Here is a 22,293-nt window from a genome sequence, read left to right as displayed (position 1 = left end):
AAAATAGCTTTTTAAACATGTACGTGAGATTTTTGGGGATGGAATATCATGTACCTGCTGTTCACTCCCCCCTTTCTTCACAGTTCCTTATTATTGAAGAGACAAGGCCATTTGTCCCCGTAGACTGGTCAGACGCCTGCATCCTCACAGTTGATCAGCATGTCCCTCTTCCCCCATGTCCCCGCTAGGGTGGTAGGGTTGCTCAGTCAGGTCCTCCTGCCACCACGGTTGGTCTGTACTGCCTGTTGCATCAGGTCAGCGATGCTGAGGCTGGCCCGTGGGTTCGGGTGGTGCCAGCGTGCTCCTCCTGTTACAGCACAAGAGCCTGGTCTTCGTGGTTCTTAGACTAGAGGGTGGGGCAGGCCTTACCGAGGTGTATTGGCACCTAGTCCTCGATTTGTGCAGCACTGACTTCAGGGGAGGGCAAATGTTTCCAGGCCAAATGCTCTTGGGGCTCAGCATCTCAGAGTAAACTTGTTCTCAGCTTAGATGTGGAAAGGGTCTTTCAGCATACCTTCCCATCTCAGCCCTACCTGGAGTGGCATTTTCGGGGCTATCGCTCTCCTGAGTTCCTACAGCATGACTCAACTATAGCCTTGACTCCTTGAGCCCTCTCTCTCCCACTGAGTCTGTCCGGTGCTTTCCCTCCCTAGAACTGGGATGAGATCTCTCCTACTCTCTCTGCCCTGTATTTATGCCTCTAAAACAACTTTACTGTTGTTTAGAGGGATCAGGGAAGGAGTGGAGAGGTAAGTACCAATGTGAATCCAGAATGCTTTTCAAAATGATCGGTTTTAAAGATACTTATTTCTAGAATATCACCTTCAAGTGTTGTATTGATATAAACTGACATTAAAAACATAGCTGCTTGTAATTATAGACCATTATGGTTTGATTGGCTATTTCTTTTTTTTTTTTTTTTTTTTGGCTATTTCTTTTTATAGGATTTTAAAATGATAAATAAAGGATTAACAGCAACCAAATTTGTGGAGCTCATAGCAGAGGACAACCCTTCCTTGGATGACGGCATTGACAGCAACTTTGAACTTGAGGTTTGTAAAGAGGTATCACAAGTGGTACAGGCCCAATTCAGACTGTTTTGCCTTGTATATCAAGAACCACAATTTGATTGAAAAGCATTCTGACTCACATATGTAAATGTGTGTATCTCTCTCCTTAATTGTATTAGAAAACGAGACTTGGTTTTTTGGTATACAAAAAGAGTCCTAAAACCTGTCAGAGACACCAGTGGATCTCCTCCTCTAATGAATTAGGTGTAAGTGTCTTCAATTATTGGCGTTTCTTGCTGAGGGACTTTGGGCTAGTCTACCTCCCTGGGGCTCAGTCTTTTCATCTATAAATTGAAGGCCAGCAACTAATTGATCTCTTGTAGCTTTGAGTATTTTCTGATTCTGGTGTACAGCTGGCTTCCCTCAAGCTGTTCGTGCAGTCTGTAGGACAGGGAGCAGAGGGATAGTCAGGCTCTCTGATCAGGACCTTATCAGTGACTTCTGCAAGCCCAAGTTCATGCATTCTGAGGCAAACCAGAGATCTGGCTCAGTCCTTGAGCACTCTGCCTCCGCCACACCTGCCCCTATGCAGCTGAGCATGGCAGGAGAAAAACACGGCAGACCCGTCGCCTATTCCCACATTCACACCTGTGACCAGAGCAGTTACATCATGTTTTAGACTAGCCACTGTCCCAGCCCCTCTGGGGGACTGCTTCATTCTTACCTGTCTTCAGTCCATAGCACTTTGTCTTGCTTATAGTTGATGTTTCCTATCCCACTGAGAAACTGAAGCCACCCAGAGGGCATTCCCAGACTCCCACAACCACATCTGCCCGCCTGGCTGCTGCCTCTGTCCCTCGCTCCTGTGGCCAGTCTCTGCTCTGGGGCACTTGGGACCATCTGCACTGCCCTCCCTCATTTGGGCATAAGCTTCTTCTCTGCTGGACACATGAAAACATGCTTTTATTTCTCCCATCTTAAAAGCAAACAACTGTAACAAAAGTTCTTCTCCTGATCCCATTTGTTCTGCCCTCTTCCTTCTCCCACTCCATTTTAAATTGAATACATTGAAAACATTAAAAAATGTACAAGTCTATCATTCCAAAAAGTAGCTCCCTACCTTCCACTCTTGCCCTCCTCCCAGCCCCTTGCAACCACTGTCTGCTTTCTTTCTCTGTGGATTTACCTATTCTAGAAAGTAAAAGTGGTCCTTTGTGATTCCATACACATTTTAGGATTATTTGTTCTAATTTTGTGAAAAATGCCATGGCTATTTTGATAGGGAACGCACTGAATCTGTAGATTGTTTTGGGTAGCATCAATGTTTTGATAGTATTCTTCCAATCTGTAGGCATGGACTGTGTTTCCATTGGTGTCATCATCAATTTATTTCATCAGTGTCTTACAGTTTTCAGAGTACAGGTCTTTCACCTCCTTGGTTAAATTTATTCCTAGGTGTTTTATTTTTTGAATCAATTATAAATGGGGTTGTTTTCTTGATTTCTATTTCTGCTTGTTCATCGTTGCTGAATAGAAATACCAGATTTTTGTATATTGATTCTGTACTCATCAACTTTACTGAATTCACTTATGGTTCTAATTGTTTTTTGCTGCAGTTTTTAGGGTTTTATAGTATCATGTCATCTGCAAATAATGACAGTTTTAATTTTTCCTTCCCAATTTAGATGACTTTTATTTCCTTTTCTTGTCTGATTGCTGTGGCTAGAACATGTTGAATAAAAGTGGTGAGAGAGGACATACTTGTTCCTGATCTTATAGGAAAAACTTTCAGCTTTTCATCATTGAGTATAATGTTAGCTTTAGGTTTGTTTTTTTTCCTGAGGTATGTTCCCTCTATACCCTCTTTGTTGAGAGTTTTTATCATGAACAGCTGTTGAGTTTTATCAAATGCTTTTTCTGTATCTAATGAGATAATCATGATTTTTATCCTACATTTTGTTAATTTGGTGTATCATGTTGACTGATTTGCAGATATTGAACCATCCTTGCATCGTTGGAATAAATCCCACTTGACTGTGGTGAATTATCTTCTTAATATATTGTTGAATTCAGTTTGCAAACATTTTATTGAGGAATTATGCATTGATGTTCATCAGTAATGTTGGCTTGTAATTTTTTTTGTTGTAGTGTCTTTGGTTTTGGTATCAGGGTAATTCTGGCCTCACAGACTGATTTTGGAAGAATTCCTTCCTCTCCTACTTTTTGGAATAGTTTGAGAAGGTAAATATCAACTCTTCTTTAAACATTTGGTAGAATTCACTTGTGAGGACATCTGGTTATAGAGTTTTGTTTGTTGGGAGTTCTTTTATTGCTGATTCAATTTTACTAGTAGTTGGTCTGTTCAGATTTTGTATTCCTGATTCTTAGCCAATTGTATGTTTCTAGGAATTTATCCATTTTTTCCTAGGTTGTCCAACTTGTTGGCACATAATTTTTTTGTAGAAGTCTCTTGTAATCCTTTGTGTTTCTGTGGTGTCAGCTGTAACCTTTTTCATTTCTGAATTTATTTGCCCTCTTTTTTTCTTAAGTCTGGCTAAAGATTTATTGATTTTGTTTATCTTTTCAAAGAACCAGCTGTTAGTTTCATTCATCTTTTCTATTGTTTTCAGTCTCTATTTCATTCATTTCTGCTCTGATCTGTATTATTTCTTTTCTTCTACTAACTTTTGGCTTTGTTCTTTTTCTAGTTCCTTTAGTCTGAGGATAGACTGTTTAGAGATTTTTCTTGTTTCTTGAGGTAGGCCTATATTATTATAAACTTCCCTCTTAGAACTGCTTTTGTTGTGTCCCAAAGATTTTGAACTGTTATGTTCCATTTTCATTGTTCTCCAGGTCTTTTTCGATTTCTTCATTGATCCACTGGTTGTTTAATAGCTCTCATTCTTTTTGAACCCACTACAGTCAGGCTTCCCCTTTGCAAGGTGGGGGCTAAAATACTGGTAGGAGGCTTTGGGGAGCTAGGCTAGTGGTGGTCAGTGGGTATCAGGTGGGGTCACAGGAGGAGTCAAATTTGGGTCACAAGAGACTAAAAGTGTCCTGCTCTTATACTAAGCAAATGTCTCATTGTCAGCTAGACCCATTTTTAGGCAAGTCTCAGCAAACTGTTAGACCAGGGGACATGGGACTGTGGGGATGTAGAGCAAATTAGTCTGTAAATTCTCTGTAGATTGTCTATGGTTTTGTCATGTGGTAGCCATGTGGTAGCTGTGCCCCTCTGCCATCTATGTGCCCCAACATGCAGAACTGCCTCTGCCTGGCCTTTATTATATTTAGAGACATTCCCTCTATATCCTGGATGCTCTGGTCAAATTAGTGGGCCTGTTCTGGCTCAGACTCAAAGGACCCTAGGTGCAGGTGGACACTTAAAATCTGAGCAAGCCATTACCCTGTGCAGGTTCTCCCCAGGCAGAGGCAGGTCTGCATGCTGGGGCACAGACATGGCAGAGGGCATAGCTACCACATGGGTAACACTTTTATTTGTCACTTGGGTTTACAAGTGCCACTTATCTAGTAGTTAAAGAAAAAAAAGGAAAACTTAAAAATGACTGTCTTCAATTAGCTAATATAAAATGTTTCCATCAAAATAGAAAAAGGACTTATCTAATGACAAAACACACATGATACATATTTTAAATGCTATAGTTTTTATGTAAACTGGTGTATACCCATGGTGCTCAAGTATTGAATGAGGGGATATTCTCTGGAGAACAGAAATGAACAATCAGATGAATTGCTGGTTCACCTTGAGGTGCATTGGAATAAGTAAGACCCTTTATATTTTCTCATATTTCAGCTGGTTTTCCTGGAATTCTTTGAAGCTCTCTTAAGCTTTGCAGTCATCTCTGTCACTGACCAAAGGACAAAATCCTACTTAAATATTCCACATGATGACTTGCCTGGAAACAAACATGCAAGTGTTTACACAGTAACAAATCAGGTAACAAGTATCAGAATTTACAGAGAAAGAAATGGTTTTGTTCTGGAATGATTAGACTGTCATCAAAACTACTGTGGGCTTTCATAACCCTTTAGGAAATAACAAGACTTTTATGAACTGTTTCTTAAATGATCTAGTGTTCACAGGGTGGGAAGCCTGTTCCAGAGGGAAGGTGCTAGGGAAGAGCATCCACACGATGCTAGATGAGGCCCTGAGAATGGGGCCCACTCCAAGGCCTAGGCACTAGGCTCCACTGGGTGAAGAGTCCAAATTCTGGAACAAATTGGAACAAACCAGTTTTAGGTGGGGGTTTCAGATAAGTGGACTTGAAGGATTTCTGGTTTTGAGCCATTCATTCTGAACCACAAGGGAGTGTCTTGGGGGCCAGCGGAAGCCTGCAGCTGGGAAGCTCTTCAGAGCCACTCAAAGAGGTGCCTCACTATTGTTGTTGAAGGAGTGACTCACCATGAATCCCCAGCATGTCTCAGACTTCTTGGGTGCTGAGCACTTCATGTCCAGCAGCATTTCAGTCTATCCCATCAGCTAGATATGCCTCCTCCAGGTTGAGGATAAGACTGGCTTCTCTCAGTCACCTGGGGGGGACCTGGATGTGGGCCCCAGTCTGGGTCTGGGCTCTGTTCTGAAGGAAATGAATGTCCACCTTAAATCCATCCACAGTGTTATGGATGGTACTGCCTTGGGCTTCAAGAACTGTGTGTGAACACTCTGGGCTAGGGGTCATCCTCAGAAACCATGTGATCAAGTTCACTGCTGGTTTTCAATGTAACATCCCAAATGTCCATGCAGGTAAATCTGTCTGTACAGTGGAGTAAGATGCAGCCATGATGTAGCTTTCGTGTTACAATAAGAGCAAATCAAAGTAATTATGCTGGGTAAAAGCAGACAAAAAACGGTGCATACTATTGTGATCCCAATTTATAAAATTCTAGAATTTCACAGGTATAGACATGTCAGAATAGTGTATGTGTAGTTTATCATACATCATGCTTCATTAAAAATGTGTCTCCATGGAAACCAGAAATCCTCTGTGTTGGTGCTCACTTCTGCCTCCCAGAACAGGAGTCCATGTGCAGTAACAAGCCAGGAATCAGATATACCCTATGACAGCACCAAGTCATCTTCAAGCAAGTTAGCACCCTCACTTGGCATCAGCAAAATAAAGAAATCAGAGGTTTGTACAAAGTTACGTGGTACCAACCACTGTTGTGTGCCTAGTAATAAGCCCTCTTCTATGTGTTAGGGTCCTCGCCAGGAACAAAATGCCCATTTTCTCATGTACTTTACACTTAGTGAGGGGAGGGAGATGATAACCAGTTAACTGCAGTAACAACTAACACTTGTGGGGTTACCAGCTGCCATGCACTTCCCAGGGCCTGTTACTACCTCTAGAGGGAACTTGAGGCATAGAAAGGTTAGGAACCTTGCCCCCAGTTACAGAACTAGTAAGTAGTGGAGCTGGCGATTTGTATGTGGGCAGTTTGACTCCAGAATTTGCACCCATAACCACAGTGCCATACTTCTTTATACTTACCAGGTGTAAGAGGTATGACGAGAAGCAAGGTGGGCTGTGGAGGTTGAGGGGTAGGGTGGGGTGGGAGGTCTTCTGATTAGGTGCATTTGAGTATACCTGAAGGAAGTGAGGACACAGCATGTGATTATCTGCAGGGAGAGTGGTCTGTGCAAAGGCCCTGAGGTAGGAGCATGTTTGGGTTTCTGGAACCAGAATGGTTCAGGAGGATGGATTCATTGAGGCTATGGGGCCAGACCAGGAGGGCACTGGCCATTGTGAGGACCTGGCTTGTATTCTGAGTGAGGTGGGAGGTCCCCTGAGCAGACAGGCCAATAGGCTCACTATGGCTTTGCTGTTGACAAACTACTAAGGAAGTTCTAGGGATTATCTGGAGGTATTTTGAAGTTTGGACTTTGAGAGAGAAAGAGAAGGCAGAGATAATTTGAAGATTTTTGGCTTGAACAACTGGAAGGATATGGGGAAGACTAGGGCAGGCGTCGGGGAGATGAGTTTTTGGGGCAACATTAAGGGGTTGGTTTTAGACATGTTAGGCTTAACATGCCTGGTAGACACTTGCATGTGGTGACAGCAGGTGGTACAGCTGGAGACACCAGTCTGAAGTGCAGGGGTGAGATTTGCTTGAGACAGAAAAGGGTCAATAGCATCCAGATGGCAAGTAAGGCCATTAATACATGAATGTAAATGTGATTAGTTATATGTAATAATACTTCCTAGCAGACCCAGGGAAGATTTTTAAATCTTTGGTTTCTTGTGGGGAGCCTTTCAGTAGGTACAATAACTCTGTTACTCATTTCCTTAATAGTCCAAACATCAGCATTTTTATGGAGGCTAAAAAGAGTGTAATTAGCTTAAAGAGAGTGACCTCATTAATAATTTTGTAATTACTTATAATGTAGAAAATAAGTTTTAGTCCATAATGAAATACAGAAGTAATATGTTTAATTGATTTCTTTTTTATATAAAAGCTCATGGCCAGGAAGTCCCCAAGTGATGAAATAATTCCCAAAATGAAATTTAAGTCTTCAGGAAAAGAGCTAACCTTTCTATCTCAAAATGGTGAGTATTTTAATTATAGAACTTTAATATTTTGTAAAGTTCATAAAAATGTACAACCTTCTTTTTTAAAGTATATACCAGGCTGGCAGAGCTGCTCTCAGGGCTGCCCCCGCTCCCCGGAGGTGCCCTTTCAAGGCGCAAGCTTAGAAAGGTTTGTGGTTTTTTTTTGATATTTTTTCCAGTTGTACTGAGATATAATGTGTGAGTCTAAGGTGCCATACAGCGTAGTGACCTGACTCACACATATCGTTGAATGATCACCAAAACACACTTAGTTAGCATCTACCATCTCAGGTAGATTAAAAAAATGGGAAAAATTTTATCCTTGTGATGAGAACTCTTAAGAGAATAAATCCTAACTTTCATGTCATACTGCACACGTGAACTAGAGTCATGTTGTACATTACGTCTGTGGTGCTTAATTAGTTTACAACTGGAAGTTTGTACCTTTTCATCACCTTCATTCAAACCTCTTCTCCCCATCCCCTGCCTCTCATAACCACAAATCTGACCTATGAATTTTTTTTCTTAAAGATTCCACATATAAGATCATACAGTATTTGTTTTTCTCAGTCTGACTTATTTCACTTATCATAATGCCCTGTGTAACATTGTAACATTTTTTGGCATTTTGTTCTGTTGCTGAGTGTGGACATGCATGTTTTATCTGTTCATCAGTGGACAGATAGCTGGGTAGTTTCTACTTTTGGCTCTCATGAATCATGGCCACTGATGTGCAAGGCTTTGTGGGTATGTTTCCATTTCTCTTGGATAGATATCTAACAGTTGAACTGTTGTGTCATATGCTAAGCATATGTTTAACATTGAAAATAAATAGCACAACTGTCCTAATGCCACACAACTTTCCATGTCATCAGTGATAGGAGGTCTAATTTCTCCAAGCCCAGCACTTAGTAGAGTGCTTAAGTTTTTTTATTGGGTTTCTTGTCTCATTGAGACAAAAAGGAGCTCATACAAGAGTCCTTCCTTTATCTGATATGTCCTGCAGATATTTCCTCCTGATGTGTGGCCTTTCTTATTTTATAGTAATATGTAAGGTAGTAATTTGCGTTGGCAGACCCAGCCATGGGGAAGCACAAGCGCATTGCTGAGCACACTTTCTCTGCGTGTGGAGCTTAGTGTTCCCTGTGCTAATGCATCTCCTCTTCACCTGCACTTGAGGAAACCAGGGCACAGAGATGTCACCTTGCCAAGGTCACACAGCTAGTAAGTGGCAGAGCCAAGCTTTGAGTCTGAGGACTTTGGCTAGTGCGCATCCCTTGGCATGATGCCCAGTGATCGGACGAGTCCGTCCATCCCAGTGAGCTGGTCTTCATCAGCAGCCACCACACCCCTCCATGCACAACTCTACCAAGCCTACACCTGCCACAGGTTACAGATATTCTAGAACCTAGGATTCATATGCAAGGTGCAGATGAGGGCTGCCCTTAGTCCTCAGTCCAAAAGTGTAAAATTTGGTGTTGGCCTCAAGATTCTTCTTATTAGTCTTCCACTCCGGGCCCTCCTGGGACGGGAGGAGGTTCACAGAATCCTACCTTTCCACAGTGCCTGTCGCCACACTGCCTCCATCCCCACCCAAGCTACAGATAGGGGCTAAAAATAACTGTCTTGAAAGAGGCGAGATCTTACTGATAGTGTAGAACTATCCAAAGTATTATCTTCCCAGAATCAACTACTTTCAATACATTCTGAAGTGGGTCTCTGTTGGCATTGGCAGATGTGAAAAAACTCCTTACCAAGCCAATAATCGTACTTCTTTATTCCATCCAGAGTTAAAATCCTATTATTTTCTTAATGAAACTCACTTTAAAGACAATGTACGCAAAAGCCAAGAGTTTTTCTTGAAACGCAGAAAATGTAAATTTTCTAAAGTTTGTAACTTTAGAAAACCAAAATACTTAAGTAATTTAGAAAAAAAATACAGGTACCAGGAAACTCAAAGGAAATGTTGGCAACCACAGCCCTGTCTCCTGACACCTGCCTTCCTCCAGGCGGCCCCTGAAGCAGTCCTGAGCTCTCCCAGGCCCACGAGGAGCACAGCCACCTCATCTGTCAAGAGGATGCTCAGCCACTACAGGAAGGGGCAGGACTGACATACACACATGGACGCCACAGTTCCTCCAGGATTGCATTAACACTCATTTTTTAAAAATTTATTTCATCATTAATATACAATTACATGAGCAACATTGTGGTTACTAGATTCCCCCCATTATCAAGTCCCTACCACATACCCCATTACAGTCACTGTCCATCAGTGTAGTAAAATGCTATAGAGTCACTACTTGTCTTCTCTGTGCTGTACTGCTTTTCCTGTGCCCCCTCTACATTATGTCTGCTAATCGTAATGCCCCTTATTCCCCTTCTCCCTCCCTTCCACCCATCCTCCCCAGTCCCTTTCCCTTTGGTAACTGTTAGTCCATTCTTGGGTTCTGTGAGTCTGCTGCTGTTTTGTTCCTTCAGTTTTTGCTTTGTTCTTATGCTCCACAGATGAGTGAGATCATTTGGTACTTGTCTTTCTCCACCTGGCTTATTTCACTGAGCATAATACCCTTTAGCTCCATCCATGTTGTTGCAAATGGTAGGATTTGTTTTCTTCTTATGGCTGAATAACATTCCATTGTGTATATGTACCACATCTTCTTTATCCATTCATCTACTGATGGACACTTAGGTTGCTTCCATTTCTTGGCTATTGTAAATAGTGTTGCAATAAACATAGGGGTGCATATGTCTTTTTCAAACTGGGAAACTGCATTCTTAGGGTAAATTCCTAGAAGTGGAATTCCTGAGTCAAATGCTATTTCTATTTTTAGTTTTCTGAGGAACCTCCATACTGCTTTCCACAATGGTTGAACTACTTTACATTCCCATCAGCAGTATAGGAGGGTTCCCCTTTCTCCACATCCTTGCCAGCATTTGTTGTTCCTTGTCTTTTGGATGTTGACCATCCTAACTGGTGTGAGGTGATATCTAATTGTGGTTTTAATTTGTATTTCCCTGATGATTAACGATGTGGAGCATCTTTTCATATGCCTGTTGGCCATCTGAATTTCTTCTTTGGAGAACTGTCTGCTCATATCCTCCGCCCATTTTTTAATAGGGTTATTTGCTTTTTGGGTGTTGAGGCGTGTGAGTTCTTTATATATTCTGGATGTTAACACCTTGTCGCACATGTCATTTACAAATATATTCTCCCAAATATACTGTATATACAAATATATTCTCTACAAATATACTGTAGGATGCCTTTTCTGCTGATGGTGTCCTTTGCTATACAGAAGCTTTTTAGTATGATGCAGTGCTATTTGTTCATTTTTTAAATTTTGTTTCCCTTGCCCAAGGAGATGCGTTCAGGAAAAGTTGCTCATGTTTATATTCAAGAGATTTTTACCTATGTTTTCTTCTAAGAATTTTATGGTTTCATGACCTACATTCAGGTATTAGATTCATTTTGAGTTTACTTTTGTGTATGGGGTTAAACAATAATCCAGTTTCATTCTCTTGCATGTACCTCTCCAGTTTTGCCAACACTAGCTGTTGAAGAGGCTGTCATTTCCCCATTGTATATCCATGGTTTCTTTATCGTATATTAATTGACCATATATGCTTGGGTTTATATCTGGGCTCTCTATTCTGTTCATTGGTCTATGGGTCTATTCTTGTGCCAGTACCAAATTATTTTGATTACTGTGGCTTTGTAGTAGAGCTTGAAGTTGGGGAGCATAATCTCCCCAGCTTTATTCTTCCTTCTCAGGATTGCGTTGGCTATTCAGGGTCTTTTATGGTTCCATATCAATTTTAGAACTATTTGCTGAAGTTCGTTGAAGAATGCTGTTGGTATTTTGATAGGGATTGCATTGAATCTGTAGATTGCTTTAGGCAGGACAGCCATTTTGACATTAATTCTTCCTATCCATGAGCATGGGATGTGTTTCCATTTACTGGTATCTTCTTTTATTTCTCTCATGAATGTCTTGTAGTTTTCAGAGTATAGATCTTTCACTTCCTTGGTTAGGTTTATTCCTAGGTATTTTATTCTTTTTGATGCACTTGTGAATGGAATTATTTTCCTAATTTCTCATTCTGCTAGTTCATTGTTAGTATATAGGAATGCAACAGATTTCTGTGTATTGATTTTGTATCCTGCAACTTTGCTGAATTCAGATATTAGATCTAGTAGTTTTAGAGTAGATTCTTTAGGGTTTTTTATGTACAATATCATGTCATCTGCAAACAGGGACAGTTTAACTTCTTCCTCGCCAATCTGGATGCCTTTTATTTCTTTGGTATTAACACTCATTTTAATTAAACTTTTTTGCAGAGACAAAAGAAAAACCCAAGGATGAACAAAAGGAGAAACTCAATATGTGGATCAATAATGTGTATACCTTCTTTGTGAACACGCTCTTCCAGGCACATAAGCATGAAGAAACTCTCAAGGAGAAAATAAAGGAAGACAGGTCACATGCCGCGGCAATGGCCCAACAAAGGAAAATTGAAAATGATGCACTGGAAGCAAGGTGACTTTATAGAACTTGTCCATCCTACTCTACTTCATGAGCTCCCTCCTTGCCTTTCCTTCCTGCTTCTGTTGCTGCCATAATCTTCAGACCCAATGTCTTCATTAAAAGGATATAACCTCCTAGGGAGGCACATCCTTATGTGGTGCTGAGAACCTATAGCTACTGGAGGAATTCTGCCTGGGGGACACCTGTCCTTTAGTGGCTGACTAAGATGGTGGTGACGCCTATGTCCCAAGGCTCACACAAAGGGGCAATGTTAAATAGTGGCTGAGAGGCCACAGATCTATGCTGCCAGGTTCAAATGCCAGCCCTACCCCTGAACACTGGGGTGACCATGGGAAAGGTCCATCACTGTATGCCTCGGTTACCTCCTCTGCAAAGTGAAGATAATACCCCACAGGAATGCTGTGAGGATTAAGGGAGCTAATGTTGTGAAGTGTCTAGAACAATGCTTGGCATGTGGTGAGCACTCCGTAAATGCCGCACACTTACCTTTCTAGAAGCATGGTCCAGGCTGTTCTGTGTAGTCGTGTCTGTCCAGACTCTTGCCCTTTGGAAAGTACATGTCCAGCCTGTTGGCCTGTTGAAGAAAGCATTACATTATACTTAAGGAGAAAGACCAAGAGTATTTTAAAAGGCCACTTACTAGCTGCTAAGTTCTACAGAGAAAAGTGGTTCACAACTCAATTTTTTTAAAAAATTTTGATTGAAATATAATTGACATACAGCATTATAGGAATATCGGGTGTATGATTTGACAATTGTATCTATTATGAAATGCTCACCATAATGAGTAGTTTCTGTCACCATATAGTTATTATATTACTGATTATATTCCCTATGCTGTACTTTTCATCCCCATGAACTACTTTATAGTTCGAAATTTGTACTCCTTTATTCCCTTCCTCTATTTTGCCTATCTCCCTATCTCCTTCCCCTCTGGCAACCACCAGTTTGTCCTCTGTATTTATGAGTCTGTTTCTGTTTGTTCATTTTTGTCTTTTAGATTCCACATTTAAGTGAAATCATATGATGTCTGTCTTTCTTTGACTTATTTCACTTAACGTAAATACCCTCTAGGTCCATCCATGTTGTCACAAATGGGAAGATTTCACTCTTTAAGGCTAATATTCCATTGTGTTTATACACACAGGTTGCTTCCATATCTTGGCTATTGTAAACAAGTCATTTTAGATGTATGAAAATTTTATTTTGCACTGTCTAGATATAGCATTTTATTTCAGGCAAAGTGATGACAATTTAGTTTTGTTTAGTTATAAAAGCTGTTGAAATCCAGAGTTGGACTACTTTACACAATATACAGCATAAAAACTGGTTTTGACAGCAGCAGACTCACAGAACCCAAGAATGGACTAACAGTTACCAAGGGGAAAGGGACTGGGGAGGATGGGTGGGAAGGGAGGGATAAGGGAGAAAATGGGGCATTACGATTAGCACACATAATGTAGGAGGGGGGTCACAGGGAAAGCAGTATAACACAGAGAAGACAAGTAATGATTCTATAGCATCTTACTACTGATGGACAGTGACTGTAATGGGGTATGTTGGGGGGACTTGATAATGGGGGGAGTCTAGTAACAATGTTGTTCAAGTAATTGTACATTAATGATATAAAAAAAAAACACAAAAAAACTGGTTTTGAAATTTCAAAGGGAAAAAGTTACCTTCTGTGTTTGCTTCTTGTTAGGCTGAATAGCTTGAGAGAGGAAGAGGCCAAGAGACAAGGCTATGAGGTTGACATCACCGTGGTCACAGAACTGGTGGATACCCTGTCCTTGAACTTCATGCCCAGCCCCCCTAAAGAGGACATAGTGGTGTCCCAAGCCAGCAAGTCCACCCCAAGTAAGAAAAAGAAAAAGTAGAGATTACTGGTTTGTAAGTGGGCCAGAAGAATAAGCAGGTGTAAAGGAGTGTAGAACCAAAGCATACTACCCAATTTCCTAACTAATAAAGTTATTAGAAGTACAGCACAGTGTTTTGGAAATATGACTACCTGGGCACACTGTGTGTCGTTTCTTATGTGGTTGGATCATTAAAATGCCTGTGTTTTGAAAACTGAGCTGAGTGAAATATAAGCATATGGGTGTATTCATTGTTTTTTAAAAAGTCAAAGTATTGGTGTTAAGTTTAGAATCTGATAGCGCCAATCAGAAGACAGTAGGAGTGGATCAAATTTTTAAACATTTCCTTAGGTCCCCCTCCCCCAGCCTAGAACGCCACCCCGGCCCCTCGTGACCACCCCGTGTCCAGATCCTACCCATGTCCTCCACATGTGGCCTCTCGCCGGGCTCCTTCCCTGGTTCTCTCCCACCATGTCCACAGCAGTGCAAACACCACCACACGGCCAGGAGGCCAAACAACAGGAACAGGGGCCGGTATGCACTTGGCGGTTAAGGGAGTACTTTAGTCTGTTAGAAAATGCTATGCTAATAACGTGTTAAATTTCAGGGTAGCTACCAAAAGCATAAACATACAACCTACAACTTCCAAACTAGCAGAAGAAAGAAACTATTATCCCACAAAAAGCTGGAAAAAGGGAAAACTACAAAACACAAAGGTGAAATCAGATGATGCATAAGATGGCAGAAGTACAAACACACCAGTCGTCACCCATGTGAGCAGGTCAAACTCACCTCTTCCTCCCCCGCCCCTCAAATCCCGAGATAATGATTGAATCAGAAAAATCAAAATTTACTTCAGTGTTTCTCTTTGCAAGGAAAACACCTTAAACAAAACCAGATAGAAAGGATGAAAATAAAGATACAGAAAAAGATACACCAGGAAAATCTAATAAAGATGACTGGAATAGCACACAATATTAAAAACAAAAAACAGAATTTAAAGCAAACATCTGCGTAATAGAGATAAAAGTAAAAATGATAAAAGGACCAATAACTAAGGAGGTACATTATACATTATTCATGCACATCTTACACACCAGCCTTTCAAAAGCTGAGTGTTACAGTGAAGAAAACTACAGTCATGATGGAAGAAACAGACCAGGAAGAGAAACATCTGGTAAGGTTAGAACTTAACAGTCTGAACTAACACACACAGTTAGAAACCAGAGTGCAACAGAGGATAAACAGACAAAAACACAGAATGTACCTTAGGTTGAGATGTGCCATTTCAAATGCTGCATCAGAGACCACGATCTAATGCACTGCAACTAATAAGTCAGCAACAAACACATACAATGAAGCAAGCCTGCATCACTGGAAACTAGAACAACCTTCAGTAACTCATGGGTTAGTGGGAAATCATAATGGAAATTGTGAATTATGCAAGAGAGGCTCTACACTGATGGGAAGTCACTTCCTCTCTCCCTGAACTTAGTAGGCTCCTGCAGATTGGGGAATTGCTGTGGAGAGCCCTCTTAGGGCCCAGGTAGTCCCAGTTTTACCAGACCATGCCTGGCTAGTTTTCACCAAAACTCTGGGATGGCCAGACCACCAACAGTCCGGTGAAGTTAGAGAAAATGCTCAGCTGCGAAATGCACACAACTGCAGTGACTCGGGAGGCCCACGTGACAGATGAAGGACACGCTATGTTCAGGACACCCTGGCATGCTTTCAGGAAGTTCTGCGTGTTATCTGTGGTCTAAGAATCAAGCTAGTACTCAACATAAAAGCCAACTTAGCAACTACTTTGGGCAAATGCCTCATAGTTTTTCACTTCAGGTCTAGTGACTGGAGTATGTACCCCCAACTCTGAGCTCCAGCTGCTCGAATATCCCCAAGGATGAGCCAGGGGCTTCCTGGCTAGTGTAGTCTACAAACAAGCAACAAGAGGGAGACTCAATACAAACAAGAATTTCAAAAACTTTAACAATTTATTAGTCTTATTTTCCAGTAAAATATTCACATAATGTCAAAAGAATGGAATGACAGAGATGTAACCAACTACCTCAATTGCTTCCGGATAAATATGTAAAATCTAAAAACCTCAGGATCATCGGACTGAGTAGAAATTTGATTCTTCAGAGCAAGTATTGCTTTACTATTGTCATTAATCCAGTCACTAATATGACCAATAACCTGCAGTGGTAAACAAAATGCTTGCTGAGTTGTTTTTTGTTTTCTAAAAGATGTTTTGGCGAGCAATTATCAATCCAAGAAGAATATGTTATTGAACTGCGTTGCACAAAGTTTCTTTACCTCTTCTGCAAAAAGAACAGAAAACAGTAAGGAACAGAGGTTTTCACTTAAGAGTGTATGATACATATATTAATACCTTAAATTCTTCTGGAATCAAGAATAAAATGTATGCTTTAATTTTGACCCTCAATCTTAGAAGCTAGGAAAGATGTTAATAAATCAAAAGAAAGAAAAAAGGCTGACATGTGCATGAGGTCTCAGTACTGTGTCCAGTGAACACTGTTTTGGGCCTGAGGAAGCTCGAGCTCAGAGCCCGATTGGTCTAAGACACCTCGGGAGGGAGTTAAGAGCACAACATCTAAGGTCTTGAGAAATCTGATGGAACACAAAAACTCAAGCTGCAACCCTGAATTGTCAATCAAGTACTCCACAGAGGCATCACTGTCTTGATTTTATTCAATTCCCACTGTCATGAGGTATTTACTAATGTTTCTAAGACACGACTATTCATACAAGTATTAATAAAAGAAAAATGTAATATGCCCTAGGATATATGCAGAAAAGAAACTTCACACCTGACTTTTCCTAAAGCGCCTGGGGTGCGTTCCTCTCACCATCCCACTGCTTGCTCCAGGTCCCATGCAGAGCAGCAAAGGAGCCCCATGCAGTGAAAGTCCTGCCCCCCTTTCTCCAGGGCAACAGAGCCATCCCATCAGCCAGAGCAGCTGTTCGGACTATGCCGCTGGGGACCAGACCAGCTGCTCTGGCTGGACGACAGGAGAACACATCTGCATCATTGTCCGGCTTATGTGAGGACAGAGACAGCTGTGAGCTGCTGTATGAACCGACTGCTCTGCATCAAAATCCAGGGATCCACAGAGAAGAAAAGTGGATCTTGTTATACACAGTGTATAAAGCCGTGAGATTTTTGTCTTTTAGCATTATAGCAAATAATTTTCTTTTGTCAAGTTTCCCATCATACAATGAAGTTTCCCACATACTTTTTCAAGGAACTGATAAAGAAAACCAGAATGGATCAAATGATGGTTTCCTTTAAGCACAGCGGCATCTGCTTAACCGCCCAACTGTCATGATTTGTTCTCCTTAGCAGGTTTCTTAGAATACTGAAAAGGTAGTTTTAAAACACCAGTAGCATTAAAAGTCTGCTCAAATACCAAATCCTATTTACCATTTACTTCAATCAGGTTTGCATTTTTTTGATTCAGAATAACATAGAGTTCCCGCTGGTCAGACTTTTTCCCGACAACCCAGTAATCACTCATTGCTTTCACAATGATTTCTTCATCTTCATCTACCCTGTAAGACAAGAGGTTCAAGATGCAACAGTTTATTATATAGAGAGCTACACTGTGAAAAACAAACATTTGAAACAAACAGGAAACCACTGGTTTGAAAAGTTCAGGGAATCACATGCACATCACATCACCAGCATCACCAGTGGCTTTGCTTAGTGATCTGCTTGGACATGGCACTAGGAAGGTGGTCATCAAGGGTGACCCTCTGAAGTGGCTCTGGTCACTTGGTTTTAAAGATGATCCCTTTGACGTCTCTTCTCTTATTAGACAGGGGACATCCAATTTGAGAAGTTGTCAGAATTACCTAGCAAAATCACTGTTGATGTCACCCAAAATCTTCATTAAATCTGGATGAACAGATGTAAGTGACACACTGGGTGTTTTCCTCATGTGAATTGTACTTTTCTCTGCTAAGTTCATATGGTTGAAGTAGATAAACTTAAACTGGGGTTCCTTCTCAGATCTGTGGAAACATGGCATTAAAATGGTAACATTCTGAAAGAATAATTATCCAAACTATACAAGTATATTGCTGCAACTTCAAATTCCTGTGGCTAAGGCATGACATTTCCAGTGGTTAGGCCTTCAAGTCAAGATCTCAGTTAAGAAACAACAGGCTACTCATTCATTAGTAACTTATCTGATACCTGTGAGGTATTCAATATGATGGAATTTTCCAGAAAGCTGAAGTTTATTTTGGTAAAAACCAGAACTATTTTTATTTTGTGATGACTTTCTCAATAAAAGTATAATTTCTTATAAATGCCTGATTATTTGCTGACTTAAGGAAAAAAAGCAAACTAAGCCAGTATAGGCCATTTATTGTCTAGTGCAGAGGTCAGTAAACTATGGCCCAGAGGTCAAATCAAGCCATTTTTCTAAATAAAGTTTTATTTGAACACTGCCACATCCATATGTTTATGTATCATCTATGCCTACTTCAATGCTTAAATAGTTGAATGGCTGCAACATATACAGCCCATAAGATTTAAAGTATTTATCTTTTGGCCCTTTGCAGAAGTTTGCCAACCCCGGTTCTAGGACAGTAACATCTCATTTATCCCACAGAGCTGGGAACAAACATGTTCCATGTATTTAATCTGCTATGGAACTGATGCTTACCACTCTGAGTAACCAAGTTTTTCATCATCCTAAATGGACATCATTCTAAAACATATTAGCCTTTTCTGCTGAAGCATAATGGACACCTGAATTGGGACAAATCGTTTATTACTGTGAATGACTGGGCAGTGCTACTAGCATGCTGCCTGGCAGGCTGGAGTCTGCGGCCCTCCTCGGCACTGAGAACGCCGGCCCGGCAGCTCAGGGCCTCCCCTCCCTCACCTCCACTGCACCCACGCTTAAGTCACACTCAAGCAACCCTGCCACTGGGGGCTCAGGAGCCTTCTCTGCTTACGTCAGGGTTAGCAGCCATGTTCTGGAGGGCTGAGGGTGCCGGAAATCCGACCTCCGGACAAGTGGGTTACTACTGTAATACTTTACATCTAGGCAAAGAAAGAATGTGGGTGGTTTAGATTCCAGGAAAAGGAAAAAAGAACTCTTACAAAACCAGAATTTGTTTGTAATAGGCCCCTAAAGCTAAGAAAAACAAGTATAACTACAAGAAAAACTGTTTGGAAGAATGAAAAGTTTAAAAGATGCTTGTAAAGAGTTGTCAAGTTAGCTGCCTGGGTAGACAGACTTCTACACAACTTTGATTGGCTGAAATTTCTGGCTATTTTGTTGAACGCCCCAAACCCTTTGTGGCTTCCCTCTTCCCCTCCAGATGGGGGCTCTTTCCACTCCACCTGCCCCCACGGATAATATAAAAACAAAAGAAGAAAAGTAGCTACTTGCTATTTCACTATTAACTTGGACTGTTAAAGACAGATGCTCACAATAAAAACAGCAAGGGTCATTTCATCCTACGAGCTTGTTATTTATCAACATAAATGCCTAAATGTAGTTTTGAGTCAGCAGCTGTCATGTTTGCCTGGTACCTTTTCCAAAGCTAAAACGTACTTCATTTCAATACCAAAGCCTTTTTTTTTCAAAACACAAACACATACACTTTTCTTGCCTTCTTAAAAAAGAACACACTGAACAGTTAATATATCAACACCAATACACTACACACAGGGAAGCAACACACAATTCTTTGTGGTCATGTGTTCTCAAGTCTGATACATAAAATACCGCAGCACAGTAACTGTGTCCTCAAAGAAGATGGAAGGGTGGAGGCTGGCTTAGGTGGTTCGTCTGTGCTTTCTCAATTTGCGTGTCCACTGGGTTTTTTAAAAAGAATTTGTTTTCTGTCAGCCCTTTCTTCACGTCCCTTTGCCCATTTCTTCTACTATGGGCCAAAAAGTCAAGTAGCTATGGATGGTGGAGGGGTCACGAGGAGCTCTCCCAGGAGCAAAACAGCATCAATTTTACTGAGATGCCAGAGACTTAAATGTTTAAGTACCAGGTATGTGAAAACCCTTCTGAAGCCAGTAAAGGTCACTGTGTGCTTTGGACAGATGGAGGAGGGCAGATGCCCAGCAAGGGCCTGACAGCTCGGAGGTGTGGGGGGGATGTGGGGGAGTGCCATCCGACCTGTGGACTTCAGCGGCAGGTTGCGGGCACACACCATCTGGGGGCTTTTACTTGCTCTGGGCTCTGCTCCCAACGGCTGTGGTCGCCAGATACAGTTTCTACATGGGTGCGGCTATTCCTCACTTAACCAACTGAACTAAAGGTAAAAAGATTCTGAACTGATCGATTTAGATATTTATGAGTTATGTGTTAGTTATTTCTCCTTTGCATCTCTAGAGTAACTGAAGTGAGAGGCAGCTGAGAATCCATGGACTGTGCCCCTGAACTCCCCCTGGAAGGCAGACTTTCTCCGCCCTGCTCTACCAGCTCCGCCACCTCAGCCTCCAGCCAGGGCTTGGGAGGCCCTCTCACTTTCCTCTGGTGCCCAGGCTCCAAGTCTGGGTCTGATCATCGTCCACCCTTCGTGTTAGTGGTTGGCATTTCTCACTTGTAGAAATTCCAGCATGACCAACCTCCTATGCAACTGGGTTGTTTTTATTCAGAAACACTGTCAACAAAGAATTATTTTAAAAACTGCTCATAGCAGTTTCCTTTTCTAATAACTTCCTACTTCGTCTTCCTCACACCTTTGTAAATTTAGTATTAGAATTGGCTAGTGGAAAGGGATATGTGAAAGCAACAGAAACTAAAGTCTAGGATCCAAAAAACTATCAACTTGGGGGAAAAATCTTAAGTTAGAGCCTCTCCTCAAGCCCTTAGAAATTCAAGGTGAATGAAAGATTTAAACCATAAAAGTACCAGAGGTAAAAATGGGATAATGAAAGCCCTAAGTGTGACACTAAGGATAGAAATCTAAAGGAAAAGATTAATAAAACTAACCACACATAAATCCCAAACTTATGACAATTGTAAAATCAAAGCTGGAAGAACGTGTGATACAACTAAAGGGTGTCACTTTAAGAGCACTGCCATCAAAGAAAGAGAATCTAGCACCTCGACTGGCATGGAAAGGGACTGGGAAAAGAGAGACCAGCTAACAGTAAAGAGAAGCCTAACCCAACCCCAGGGACACGGGCCAGGCCGTGGGACACGGGGAGCGCGGAAGCCAGTGCTGGTGGTACCAGTGGATGGGGGGGCCATGCTGTAGATGTGCGATCCCCCTGCCCCTTGGAGGCAGGTCCTCTGGCTATCAGGGCACAGTCAGAGGGCAGAGAAAGGGGCTTGGGGTCTGCGGCTGCCAAGCAGGAAGCTAGGGCTTTAAAAATACTAGAAAGAGTGAGTGTGTTCCCTTTGCCCGCACACTGTAGGTCTGTAATCCAGGGATTCCTCCTAAGGGGATAATGTATGTACCAGAGTGTTTTAATGCTAATAGCCACCCCCAGGCTGCCGATCACGTGGGAGTGGGGAGGAGGCTCAAACATACAGAACACATCTACCCAACTGAAAACCATGAAGCTGTTACAGAGAATAAGGCAGCCCGATAATTACTGGTTTAAAATGATACTCATGCTGTATTTTATTTTAAAGCTACAGACTAACAGCATGATTTAGTTTCCAGAGCCCATCAGTAAAAAACACCGTGTGTGCATGTCACCGAGTTTACATGTGTGTACAATTCTAGAAAGACAGAAGCCAAATGAAGTTAAGATTTCCAATATTTATGCTTCTGATTTTAAAAATTAAGGACATAGATAACTCTCAAGAAAGAAAAATTAAAGATAATTGAATTTTAAGCCCTTGAGTAGAAAAAATTGAGGTGTCATACAAACTGGCAGAAATGAAAGACCAAACCGACTTATTTCGTACCATTCTTTAAAAGGCCAGCCTCGGTGTCATGGGATCATTCAAAGAGTCGCAGTTATGAATATGGACCCAACACTGAACATGCCTTGGGCACAGCCCCTTGGGTGCTTTCTCGTGGGGGCTGCAGCTGCAGGAACTGGCCTCTGGGATGAGGACAGCTGCACCAAATGGCCCTCTGCCCCCAAGGTGCTGCTGGATTCTCCTGTGGGGCTGTCCCTACCGTCTCTGGGGCACGAGTTTTGGAGGCCTCAGGACTCGTGTGTAAAATGGTGTGATCTGGGTTAGGAGGGTTTCCACAAGAAAAGTACTTACCTTTTGTACTCAAAAGCTTTTCCCTTCAGTCTGGTGTGTGTGGCTTGGCAAGCAATAGCTCCTTACATCTAAAATCTCAGATA

The 22,293-nt window shown here is 41.6% G+C and overlaps 2 protein-coding genes across 2 annotated transcripts in view; one reads left to right on the top strand and one right to left on the bottom strand.

Moving 5' to 3' along the window:
• Nucleotides 1–15,927, top strand: part of LOC118918329 (radial spoke head 10 homolog B-like) — a 40,626-nt gene extending 24,699 nt beyond the window's left edge. Inside the window, exons 14-19 of the mRNA XM_057487381.1 lie at nt 945–1,052; nt 4,825–4,968; nt 6,044–6,160; nt 7,486–7,576; nt 11,922–12,120; nt 13,832–15,927. Coding sequence (XP_057343364.1) covers nt 945–1,052; nt 4,825–4,968; nt 6,044–6,160; nt 7,486–7,576; nt 11,922–12,120; nt 13,832–14,006 — 834 coding nt within the window. The 3' untranslated portion in view covers nt 14,007–15,927. The remainder of the gene's footprint in view (nt 1–944; nt 1,053–4,824; nt 4,969–6,043; nt 6,161–7,485; nt 7,577–11,921; nt 12,121–13,831) is intronic.
• Nucleotides 15,928–15,957: 30 nt separating this feature from the next.
• Nucleotides 15,958–22,293, bottom strand: part of CCZ1 (CCZ1 homolog, vacuolar protein trafficking and biogenesis associated) — a 40,304-nt gene continuing 33,968 nt past the window's right edge. Inside the window, exons 13-15 of the mRNA XM_036897032.2 lie at nt 17,862–18,020; nt 17,431–17,558; nt 15,958–16,306 (exon numbers count right to left, since the gene is read on the bottom strand). Of these exons, the coding sequence (XP_036752927.1) occupies nt 16,251–16,306; nt 17,431–17,558; nt 17,862–18,020 (343 nt within the window). The 3' untranslated portion in view covers nt 15,958–16,250. The remainder of the gene's footprint in view (nt 16,307–17,430; nt 17,559–17,861; nt 18,021–22,293) is intronic.

Source organism: Manis pentadactyla, chromosome 10 (assembly GCF_030020395.1).
Source record: "Manis pentadactyla isolate mManPen7 chromosome 10, mManPen7.hap1, whole genome shotgun sequence".
In the NCBI taxonomy this organism is placed as follows: domain Eukaryota; kingdom Metazoa; phylum Chordata; class Mammalia; order Pholidota; family Manidae; genus Manis; species Manis pentadactyla.
Note: the sequence above shows the minus strand (reverse complement) of the source record. Positions and strands in the feature narration are given on the sequence as shown.